The 13,321-nt window shown below is 36.1% G+C and overlaps 1 protein-coding gene across 2 annotated transcripts in view; it reads right to left on the reverse strand.

Annotated features, from left to right (window-relative positions):
• Positions 1-4,914: 4,914 nt before the first annotated feature.
• Positions 4,915-13,321, reverse strand: part of NKAIN2 (sodium/potassium transporting ATPase interacting 2) — a 572,383-nt gene continuing 563,976 nt past the window's right edge. For both annotated transcript variants that reach the window (XM_087941701.1, XM_087941688.1), the window contains one exon: positions 4,915-8,566. In XM_087941701.1, coding sequence (XP_087797827.1) covers positions 8,557-8,566 — 10 coding nt within the window. In that variant the 3' untranslated portion in view covers positions 4,915-8,556. The remainder of the gene's footprint in view (positions 8,567-13,321) is intronic.

The raw sequence follows: 13,321 nt of genomic DNA on the forward strand, positions 1-13,321 counted from the left end.
GTCTTGGAGGTTTGATTGTTTCAATAAGATTTCACAATTTGATTACCATTGCCTCCTTCCTAGGGTTGAGAGAAAACGACTGGCCTAATGACATGCCTAGGTGGGATTAGAGCTCTATGAATGACGTTCTATGTCCATGTTCACAAATATTATCTCCTTCTCTTTCAAGGTGTACCTGGGATTTATGTAAGAAACAGTACTTTTCCTTTTGCTGAGGTTTGTTTTGTCATTTGCACCATACCATGGCACAAAACATGTCGACATCTTTTTTTTCTGCTGTGTCCTGATGATGTTGCCTTCGTTTCACTCTTGGCTCAGGAGTGAGACAGGCATAAGTCATCCTTAACTGTAGAGAATTAATTTTCTCCCTTATTCCAGCACTTTCCAAAGGCAGCGTAAAGTCGCAAAACCTGTTGGGCTTTGCCACGATTTATCTTGGAAGGATGCCACACTAAGCAAGAGAAGCAGGGCAGGAATAAGCCATAAGGATAGCAGATTTCATACTGGTAATTACTTTCTTGCTGATTCAAGAATGGTTGGATAGTGCTATAAATTATAAGGGGTAGGACACTGCCACAAATGTTTTAAAATTTGGACTCAGCAATCATAGGAAATAATTATGCACACTCTGTACATTTAGTGATGCCTGAAGTACTCCCTCCACCAATCCTTTTGCAACATCATAGCTAGAGTAACAATTCTGACACGCAAGCAATTAACCTCTGTAATAATTTGGGCCTTCCTTCCTATGCACAGAATACATTGAATCCAGTCAGCATACTGCATGCTTGTGGTAACCGATCACATTTTGATAAAGTGAAATAGTGGGTAGTTGTTCTGACTTAAAGATAAGGTGGGGTGTTTTCTTTTTAAAGAAATTATTATGAAATAGTTTTTGAGGTATATAAGACTGGTACGTTGAACTGATTCTGGGTCAGAACATTTTAGTGGGCAGTAGGACAAAGTACGTATGTTTTGTTTGAATAATACTTGACATGAGGATTATATGCCATCATATGGAAAAATTACTTTGATCTCATTAATATTCACCCCAACCATTGACAATTGTTCAGAAGAATGAATAGTATCTGTATATTGCTAGAAGGCTTTCATTGCATTTAAAACGTTTAAGAAATATTCACATGTTTCAAAATATTCTTCCTCATTTGAGGCATACTAAATTATTGATTTGCTCTCCCCCATGATAGACATATCTTGATGCAATGTGCCTATTCCATAGCTCCAACATAGGCAATATACAGTATAGCTCCAATATATACAATATACTCGACTTATGACAACAATTGAGCCCAAATCTTATGTTGTTAAAGGGAGACATTTGTTAAGTGAGTTTTGGCCTAATTTATGACATTTCTTGCCACAGTTGTTAAGTGAATCACTGCAGTGAATAAGTTAGTAACCCGATTATTAAGTGAATCTAGCTTCCCCACTGTCTTTGCTTGTCAGAAAGTTGCAAAAGAGGATCATATGATCCCGAGACACTGCAGGAGTCATAAATATGAACCATTTGCCAAGCATCCGAATTTTGATCTCATGATCATGGGCATGCTGCAAAGGTCATAACTGTGGAAAAAATAAGTCACTTTTTTCAGTGCTGTTGTAACTTTGGTTACTAAATGAACTGTTTAAGTAAAGGACTACCTATACAGCCCCATATAGATTTACATCACAGAATCACAACATTGGGTGTGCCTGATAACTTTGCATCATGTATTGAACCTCGGGGTACGGTGATTAGAGTGCAGTACTGCAGGCTATTTCTGCTGATTGCTGGCTACCTGCAGTTTGGCAATTCGAGTCTCACCAGGCTCAAGGTTGACTCAGCCTTCCATCATTCCAAGGTCAGTAAAATGAGAACCCATATTGTTGGAGGCAATATGCTGACTCTAAACTGCTTAGAGAGGGCTGTAAAGCACTGTAAAGTGGTATATAAGTCTAAGTGCTATTGCTATATATACTAAATGGTATGCTAATTAAAGAGCTCCAGGACATCTGTCAGTTGTAGTGAAAATTTCTCCATGTCCTCAACTCTGCTGACTTCCTAAGAATTAGTTTTCTTGGATTGGGCTCATTGCATTGTCATTTATTCATGGCCAACATAGGAACATTTTTGAGGGATAGGAGATATTTATGTTATACAGTAGTAAAGGAGAATATTTGTAATTCAGGGTTGACATGAGGGGCCCTTGGCACTCTCTGAGCTGGTTTGTTTTCTTGCAGATGTTTCATTAACCAAACTAGGTATCATCAGTGCTAATAAGGAGTGTCTTAGTAATACTGATGATGTTAGCTAGTTTGGGTAATAAAACAATTGCAAGAAAACAACCCAGCCCAGAGAGCACCAAGGGCCCCTCACTGTTATATAGTTTTAGAGCCACATTTTTTAGCTACTAGAACTTTATCCAACTTCTGATCATGCCCATCTTCTGAAAACATCAGAAAGCAAAATGTCATCTATAAATTAAGTCCCCCCCACCCAGGTGTCACAGAAGTTTGAACAACTTGAGAAATTCCCAATATGATACCATCAAATGGTATGATCACTATAGTGAATCTGGCACAATTTTGGCCTAATTGAATCTGTGAAAATCCATGGAGAGCATCAAACAGCGAGAACACTTGAGCATCTGTAAGTCCCAGGAGAATGTACATTTAGCACCGAATCTACAGATAGCACCGCTGCATTTCTGTTTCTCATGTTTGCACAGCTCTTTAAAGTTGACAGATAAGTGAACCATCTCTTGGGCACAAGTATCACTGAAGTGCATGTTAGTTGAGTGTTCTTTTTAAAATCTCCCCTGGAACATTCTCTATAGTTCTGCTTTTAGTGTGGGGAATAAGAAGATCAATAATGTTCTAGGTTGGACAGCATACAAAACAGCTCTTTCTTAAAACCATGTTTCTACTGGAAGAACCTTTAAGGTTGCCATTTCTATATTTGGCTCCATGGAGATTTCTCCCGCATGACACACCTTTGGTACAGATGTGTCTCAGCCCCAAATATTATTTGTTTGCTCAAGAGGCACATATGCATTAATTAAACTCACATTTCTCTGCACTGGATATTGGGATAAGATACCTTAGAATGTAGATATTCTTGCTGCCAGAGCTTGCAGCAAACATGTACAGTATGAGGTGAAGTAGGTTCTAGAAAGTTCTGTAGACATGTTTGAAATAAGACTTTCATCAGTTCCTGTGCCCCCTTTTAAAGTTCATTATGTGATCACTGATTTGCAAAGAGATTTCTTACAATTTGGCGAAACCTACAAGGTATCCAGTGTTATATGTGTAAATTTTTTTGACTGAGGAAATGGCCTGGTCTATTGGTCTGCCAGATTCTTGCCCTGAACTTGACCATTGACAAATCTCTTATCATTCGCCTTTTCCAAGATTAAAGGAATTTTAACTAATTGCTATTGGAATAAAGCTGTAATGTTCAGAATTAGTCTGTTCCCATTTATTAGACCTCAAATCACAATCTTCTTTCTTATACAGCAATATTAAATAGATTTCAGCAGATTTCCAAACTAAAGTTTCCTTTACCTCAAACAAACCCATTGGTTTGCCTCAATCATAAAAATTTACCAAATTTTCTCAGATGGAGAAAGTAAACCTTATCTTTAAGCAGCAGCAGCAAAAGAAAAATATTTATATCTTTTTTTTCCTGCCGATGGCCACATGGCATAAATGAGGGCACATACCTGAATATCTTCTTCATGCAATTTCAGTAGCAAAAAAACCCCTCTGTTTCCAATCAGAACATCCCAGAGGGCTGTTAAAATCAAAGGCCTTTGGTTGGGAAACTTTTATCAGGAAATGCATGATTTCAGATGAGAGTTCTAGTCATCTCAGGAATCTCTAAAGCTAAGATAGATTTCAAACATATTCTTTATAAAATGGCTCAAGACTTTCAGCTAAATTACAATGCAGCATTTTAGTTTGTTTCCAATAACTATATTTATATTCTAATTGGTTACAAGTCCCGAATATGTTTTTATTATGGAAAACAATGCTGCACATGTAATTTTTATTATTTTTTCTAGGATTGTTCTTGACATATAAGATATTGAATTATCTTTCTGCTATTCACTCACTAGGATCACTTTTCACTCTGCTAACCGTGTTGAAGACTGCCCAACCATGTTCTAATCTGCTACCCTCAGAAACGATGGTGATCACTTGAGTGTTGTGAGCATGGAAATAAGAATGAGCTACCAAATTTGATCCATTTCAAAAGCAGCACATCAGCTGCATTAGAAGTTTTAGGAGAAGGCCTATGTGCAGAAAGCAATCAGAACTCATGGTTACCTTGTTGTTCCTGGAGATCAAGACAGTTTTTTCTGCAGAAATTAAGATGATAATCATTTAGCCCAAGAACAGTATAGTTGAGCAAAGTTTTCTTCGGACTACCACTATTATTCATAGTGTTATATTTTCAAAGAAAAATGTTATAATGTGAAAAGCTGTTCAAATGAATGGCAGCGACATTGTCCTAATATAGATATGATATCACATCTTCTCAACAGGGATTATTTAAAATAGCGCCTTAGTATTACTGAAAGTCTATTACAGACTTTAAATTCACTGATGAGGAAGCAATAAAAAGGCATATTTTAATAGCAGAGATTTTGTTATACAGTCTGAGTTCTAGAAAAAGCCTTTTAATGTCAGTGGATAATGAAAATACTGGTCACCTTTGACTGAGTTAAAATGATGTCATGACCTGGCAATTTCTATTCAGTCCTGACATATCTAGGTGGAGGCACAGCTCACGATTGCTTTCATGTAAATATAATAGGAGGTTTTTTTGGTGGTATTTTTGTTCTTTCAAGAATGACAGATCAGAAAAAAGCTGTGAAAAGTATCAGAGGACCATTAAAACTGGGAAACCTATATATTTTTTCCATTTATTTTTTAAAATGCAAATTACACTAGTTAGTCAAAAAAGGTCACCTTTTGTTAAAAATACATTCAGAATTAACAAATGACTCTTAAGAAAAAAAATGAGAGAGACATTTGGATTGTTAACACTTGCTTTTTGAATATTTGGATTTATAACAATAACAGAAAGCCCAGTCTAGAAAAATAACATACTTCATTGGATTTTGAAGAGGATACAGCTGTATAATTCAACAGTGTTCAAATATTCTCACACTACTGTGCTCTTATTTTTTTTTTTCTATAGTGGATTTGTCAATTCAGTCATTGTTGTAATAATTATTTTGGGATGATACTGATTTTGCTGCACAAGAATAAAAATAAATGCCTGATCCCATGTCTGTCCTCGTGTTTAACGTATATAGGTTTGTGCAGGTGTATTTCTATATAGTGGATAGTGTTTTATTTAAATTTAGAATTCTCATTACCTCAAAATTCTCTGGTCTTATTCAGATGTACTTTCTAGCCTCTTCCTGGATCAACAGGCCTCATCCGAACACAGAAACCTAATTTTCTTCCTGCCATCTGCTCTGCTACTTACCATCTACAGTTCTGCTCTGCTACTTACACCATCATCTACAGTTTCTGTGCTATGCCTCCAAATAATTGCTGATGCTCAAAATCATGTTTCTGATAAAGTCTAGTATAGCTGGTTATAGGCCTGCAAAACTTTCCATGCTATTTATGGAGACTCTTGATTCCTTACATGGAGACAAATATGCCCACAGGCCCAATAATGCATCAATGCATAGAATATATGAGAATGTTCCACCTTTTTCTTATTCACTTATGTCCCATACTGGATGCATTTGCTTCTCACTATGAGTGTTTGTGTGTGAGGGGGAGAAACATAAACCATGATATATCCATATGATTGTTATTATATTATGTAACAGAAAAATGACTCTTTCCTTAACTCTATCAAAGTAAACATTTGATGTAGAGGTACAGGAATGCCGTAATTTAGAATGTGGCACAAAGCAGGAATTGGTCAAATGTGTTTAGTTTGCACTCAATAATTCTAAACTAGAAGAATCACAATGTTTGCTCATGGGGAATGACAGCAAGCAAAATTTCATCAGTCCCCAGCATGTATGATGTACTGTTTATTTATTATTATAAATAGTAATGTCTCTTCTGAATAGAATTGGACTGCTGGTGACTTCACAAACAAGTAGTTCTCTTGACAACAGTGCAGAAGTGGTACCCATTGCCTTTTTTCCAGTTATACTATTACTTCATAGGGCAAAACTATGCACCCAATTGTAATATTAAAAGAATTGGGCTATAAAGTAAGGCTGAACTAGTGCATAAATTATGCAATGGATGCTTATTTCTTCTTAATAAGACTTCGAGATACAGGACAGTTAACATTTAAGTTGTCCAAACTTCTTTTCTAGATTCTACAAATCTACTTTTAAAAATACTTTGCCCTATTTTATTGGGTGCAGAACATCAGTAAGAGATCATTTCATCAAACCTGCTGCTTCAATGATTTGAAGGCAAACCTGTACATTTGTTTTGATTTTATGATATTTACTGCAGGGTCATCCCATTTTTTCCATTGGTATTAAGGATAATAAATGTAAAAAACAAGATTGGGGAGACAATCCATATATCATATACTCCAGACTTATTTCACTGGTAATAAGTAAATTTCAGGTGTACAAGAGTTGTGCCTCTTGATCCTGCCCAAAAATAATTAAATTGCAAACAACCATTAAAACTGAGAGCATCTTTAGAAGCTTAACTAAAGCGACAGTACATATACTATCATTACTACTACTGGTGTTGATACAACCAGGCAGAGACTTAATTATAAGCTTTATATTTTTTGGAATTTTCAAGTACTAACCACTATTTTATATACATTTCATCACTGTATTATAGATCAATATGGTGTTCCATTCATATCTCTGTTACTGATGTGACATTTATTGCTGGAACCAATTTGTTTTTGTTTCTGTTAGAAATACCTGTTCTGTTGTTCAGGTGGTATTTTTGTAAATACACTGGTACGTATGGTATGTTTACACTGGAGGTAATGGGTAAAAGATGAATGGTCTTATTTCTAGGGAACTTGTACTGAGAGTTACTACAGTGGATGGTGGATATCTAGGCCATATAGAATTGAAACATTTGGCAAGTGCAGACAAAAGTTATTTGAAGAAGCTGTAGTAGGCTAAGAAAAACCTAACCCAGCAAGTGCCTAAGGCTGATGCAGTTGTAGGTTTTAAATAAAGAAATTTGGGCAATTCAAGTTAAAAAAAAAAAGCCTGAGCAATATAACTCTTCCCAAAGAAAAGCCACTGCAGTAGTTGAATATACAGCTCAAATTCAGAATACAGACGCTTCTAGGAGTCAAGAGTATTTCATAGACATTGACCTACTAGTAAAGTTTCCAAAGGCATCTTGTTGCCAACTACATAACAGCACAGGTTTTTTTAGCCACAAAAATACAGGAAGATAAGATACACATTCTAACACACAACAGTTTCCCCAGAACCACAAAAAAAGGTTTTCAAAAATCTCACCAATGCAACTACTCCCACCCCCAACTTAAAAACAAAAAAGAACAGAATCTAGAAAGATCTTATATGCTGCAGGTTTTCAGTGTTTTTTTTCTTTAAAAAAAGCTCACTTACATAAGGTTTTCAACTGGAATCAGTTATAAAAGAGTAAACATTGTTAATACTTATGCAGTTGGCCTCAGTTGATAGAAATATGCAGATATCTCTGTTATTAGTAAAAGACGTAGGTTAGAATCATTTATAAAAGCACCTAGAGTGCATTCACTAAAACAGTGGGGTTAAGGAGCACTGAGTTTGCACTTTCTTTAGTTATTGTTTAGTAAAAGTTCCTTTTCCTGGCATTCCACAGCTCCCAAAGTGTCCAGTTCTTTTAAAATACATCAAAGTAATTTGAAACTAAGTATTCTGGAAGCTTAACCATAAAGCACTTTTTTTCTGACAATATTTTTTTTAAATACAGACATCTCTGGAATGGTGGGAGCTGTAGTATATTACCTGACTCAGCTTTATAATTTTTGTTTAGAATTCATGAACAGTATGGTTGATCCTAAAGGAAGTGATTTCAGAGAGCTCTCATCAAAGTTCTCAGTGTGTGACTTAGTATGGGTTAAGGCAAGCATATATTAAACAGCCTTTCCTGTCTATTGACTTCAGCTTCAACGTTATCTAAAGATCTTTAATCCGTATGGACTAAGAAGACATGGTTCCAGACAGAGTACAAAAGAGCCTCAAATAGCTAAAACAGATGAGATTGTTTCATACATCAGAGGCAAGTGCAAAAAAAGAGCAGAAGGTAGAAAGTGGCCAGGAGATGGCACCACTGCTTTTTTTTTTTTTTAAATAAACCTTCTGTATAGGAACTTGGAAAATCAAAGTTGGGAGGGACTGGATCTTGTGCACTTCTGCCAGCACTAGCTAGACAGAGAGGCCCTTGTCTCTGAGTGTTCTATTATATATTGAAACAGAAAAGTTAGGTCTTCTTTCATTCTTCTGCAACCTGTAGGAGGCTGTGCAAGAAGTCGATCTTTGTCCAGTCTTTCATCCCCAGGACAGATTTAGCTTGTGTCTACTTAGACCTAGAAAGAAAGAGAAAAAGAAGATAAAGACATTTTCTCACAAATATAATTTATACCACATCAGTTCCCTTTGAACAGCAGCATGAACTTAGTTCATGGTCCATCTCCAAAATTATCTTTAGTCCATTTTTGCATCTACTCAAAAGTTCTTGTTTAAACTACGGTTAAACACAGTACAAGAACAAAAAAAGTCACACCATTTAATATAATAGAATATTAGAACACTTCAAAGTTAGTTGAAAGAGATATTTTTTAAATGGAGTCAGAAATCTAAAGCTACCTAAACAGTGTTGAAATAGAATTCCCATCTGCTTTCATCATTGGTTCTACGGAGGAATTGCTGCTAAGACTTACAAATTGGGATACAAACATTACATTATATTTAGTTGAAAGAGATATTTTGGTTTGACCCTGGAAGTCCAGTTGCCTTTCCTATGTGAATAACACCTGTTATTCGTGACAGCATTATCACTACATGATACATGATATACATGTATACTATTATTCACCTTAATATTTTCCTACTAGTAGCACCAATAGCAACAATCTGATACCTGAAGGGATGGGGCAGGATGCCTGAGATTGTGGTCCCTTTCCATTTCATGCTTCTATTTAATAGGGTTTTTTGGGGGGTGGGGGTGGGTGGGGGCTTTTCTAGAGGCATTTCACTGTTAAGGGGAGAGGGAATGATAAGAGTGAAGAATTTATCGAAATGTAATGTTTGTATCCCAATTTGTAAGTCTTAGCAGCAATTCCTCCATAGAACCAATGGTGAAAGCAGATGGGAATTCTATTTCAACACTGTTTAGGTAGCCTTAGATTTCTGACTCCATTTAAAAATGAGTGCAAAGCAGTTAGAGTTGTCTCAGGTTTCTTCATGTAATCTGGGCACTGTGAGTGATAAGGTGACAACAGTTGGCTGTTTCTCAATGGAACAATAGGATCAAATCTCACTGAACTGTAGAAGGGGATATGATACAACTGACATTTGTTTTGGCTTTTAGGGACATAGTGGATTATAAGCAAATAATGACATTCGAAGTTTGCCCTTCTAGCTTAGAGAAGAAGCACAGCAAAATGTGGAGAGGGAAATGTGATAACAAAATGCATTAGGGCAATGGAGTTTACAGGTACAGTCTTTGGAATTTGTGCAACATAAAGGTTTAATAATACATGCATAAATATTTTCCCATGATCACAAATGATGGACTCAATGTAAAGTGTCCAAATCTTCATTGATCCCAGTGAGTGAATCTCAATGTGGTTTAGATGGATCACAAGATCTAAACTTCCTTATCTAAAGGTTTCACTTAATGAAGCAAATTGTATGTCACTGGTTTGTGGGTCCATATAGATGGGAGAAAATGCATGGCTGAAATACTTCACACTATAACATATAAAATCCTTCAATAGTGGTTACCTGTTCTTGAGCAATTCTTCCAACACAACCAGCATCTGATTCCTTTCCTTTCTTTTCCTTTCCTTTCCTTTCCTTTTTCTTTCTGTCCTGTCCTGTCCCATCCCTTCCCATCTCTTTTCTGTCAACCCAGCTGTGTCTCTTCTGTAAGGATTTCCTAGATTCATAAAGTATATTTGCTATTACAGAACTCAAAAATTAGTTAGCACTAATTTTTAATCTACTGATACAAAATCCATTTCTGAGATTCAATTCCATTTGCTAAAAAAGCCAAAGTTTTGTTTTCTTGTTGACATGCCAAAGCCTCAAAGAATATAATCACAGCAGAATTCCATGTCATAATCAGGTTAGTTATTTACATTTGTTAGGCTATATTTAGACTGGTTATTTATCATAAATGAAGACATAGAGAATTTTGCTTAAGATGTGCTTGATTGTAGCAACTGAGGCAGAAGCCTTGGCCTCCTAATATATGAAAGGAAAACAATTTCCAAGCACTTCTGGTTCTCTCTAAATTTTCTCTGCCTTTCCCCAACTTTTTCTCTTCTCCCTTAGTAGGGGAAAAAAAGAAATAACATGCTTTTGAGGGTTTTTACAAACTACTGAAGACATAATTTCTGCTGTCTTTTTTGACCATTAGAATTAGAGATTACTCACTAACAGTGATATTGTTTAAGCTGAGTCACCAAGTACAGATGGCTCAACAGCTAAGATAATTTCTAGCCCGAACAGTTTTGTCCTTCCTTGCCTGGTGTCCTTTAGAGACCTTCTAGAGCAGGGGTGTCAAACTGGCAGCCCATGGGCTAGATGCGTCATGTGTAGGCCACGCCCACCCCAGTTCCGCAATGGGAAAAAACACTGCAAACTCGTGATGCAGCAAGTTTGACACCTGTGTTCTAGAGGAATGAAGTTAGTGGCAGGACTATTACCACTTTATTTTGCAGTGCAATAAAACTTGAGGAGTAAAAGAAAGGAATAAAAGAGGCAAATGATCCTGCCTAGCATCAGTAAAATTATAGACTGCGTGTGGAGCAAGTGGATTGGAGGTAAATCTGTCAAGAAAAGGTACTCAGCCTGAGGGACCACAACTTGGCAATGTCGTGCCTAGCAACATGTACCACTCTATTTTACTTTCTGAAATGTTGACAAATGTACAGGATTAGCACAACCTGGCTATCCAAAGACACCTATAATCTGAAATGCTTTCTTGGTCTTCCTAACCCTGGAATTATTACTTTTACTAATCTACTACTACATAGACATTTCTCATCAAACTCTTAAGTTTTAGAGGAAAAAAAATAACATATATATGGAATAGGAGATAGATAATTTTGGTTAGACAATAATACATCACAACAAAAAGGCCCAGAAAGATATTGCTATGTTTGCTCATTTCTATGTTTGTTTTAAAACTATGGTTTGTATAATATCATTTTAAAATCCTGGTTTGCTGAATAAGAAGCAGCTGGATTTATATGACAACAACCAAATTACAGCAGCAGCTACTGAATTTACACATGGCATTAGTCAAAACTACACATCATGCCGTGTGAATCCATGTACTGGGCTACCTGCTTCTTCTCAATGTCAGTTGGCTTGTAAGAATTTGCCAGACTGTGATAGTATGTCCTCTGTTGCTTTATTAGAAATACTATGCTGGATTTACCAACATGTCAATGAGAAAGTAGTTTAAAAATGAAACAAAGCAGAATTTGAAATGCTCTTCCTGTCGCTCCCATGTTTCAGCTATATGCTTCAAAATTTATGTTGACTCCTCCAGCCCTACAGCTTCACGTTTTTCCCAGCAATACTTAATAAGCTCTTTGAATACAAAAAAGCTACCCTCTTTAAGCTGAGAACATAAAAAGAATGGAACAATATCTCAGTTAGGAGGCTCCATATGTTCATGGTAAAATATACTACCTAAAAGAAGAAATACAATTAGAATTGCTCTAAGTAGAATTTTGTTAGGTGTCTAGGTAATCCTCCACTTATTCCCCAATTATTTTGTTTGTTAGGTCGCAAAAGGTGATCACATGACCCAGGGACACTGCAACTGTCATAAATATGACCCAATTGACCAGCATCTGAATTTTGATCATGTGACACTACACGAGGATACTGCTATGATCTTAAGTGTGAAAAATGGTCATATGTCACTTTTTTAAAGTGCCATTATAACTTTGAACAGTCAAAGGTTGTAAATTGAGGACGACCTGTATAATATTTCAACAGCAACCAAAGAACAGATGGTAAAACATTTTTGTGGGCACGTGCAATTGAAAAACTATGTTAAAGCACAGCCACAGTTTCCCAGCCATAGCCACGATAGGACCATGGGCTGCTATTTGTGGCTCTTATGACTACCAATACAGAAGCTTCTGAAAACATTAAGAAAAAAAAATCACACATGTTATTTAATTATTGGAAAGCAGCTTATTAAACAGGCAGACCAATTCCATGCTAACATTGTATATTGAAAGGAAATGTCAGAGAGATCCTGTTTTCAATGCACCTAAAATCTGGGATTCCCTAGTTGATTAGCATGGCCTCTTAACAGAATAACAGAATTAAAAGGGACTTTGGAAGTCTTCTACTTATAAGAATTCTAGTCTTATATCTATAATGAAATTGGGGTCTTCACAGCACATGTCTGTTAGGCTGCCATCATTTTAGTGGGTAGGTGAGAGAGTTCCCTTCCAATCTTTTGAAACTTCAGCAGCCTTGAACTTTTCAATGTCACTGCTCTGATATTGGAAAAGGCAGGGCAGAAATTGATGGTCATGACAAGCTTTTAGATATCCTTGCTCCTCAATGTTTCCCCTTCCTATCATGTCTTCTAATTAAGTCCTGGATTAAACACAAATATGACACTGTACATACATGAAGATTATATTTATAGCCAAAACTGATTTGTTTTGCTTTCCATTTTTGGTCTTGTATGGAGTTTTTGGAAAAGAGGAATTTTAGTTTGTTGTGAATATTTTAATTTCCAACATTTGTGCATTTTGTTTTTGATGATCTGATACATTTAACTTGATCTGATGAGTTCTTATATTGTTTTAGGAATAGCCATCTTGGATTGGCCTCTTATCAGATATCTAAAATATTAAATATTCAGAATACAAAATCTATACAACTACCTATGCACGGAAATGTAGTTTTCAAAATATCTAGTGAGCTGCTTTAAAAACATAACAAAACACAGACTACTTAGCTTACTTAACTACTGACAAGAAGCTTAACTACTTAACTACTGACAAGAAGCTGTTCAATGTTTGGATCATGAGTCTCCAGCCTGCCATGAAAACTGATTGTGGGACTTTACCCATGCAAAG

This window comes from Pseudonaja textilis, chromosome 1, assembly GCF_049901715.1.
Source record: "Pseudonaja textilis isolate UNSWEBS1 chromosome 1, rPseTex1.2, whole genome shotgun sequence".
Lineage (NCBI taxonomy): Eukaryota > Metazoa > Chordata > Lepidosauria > Squamata > Elapidae > Pseudonaja > Pseudonaja textilis.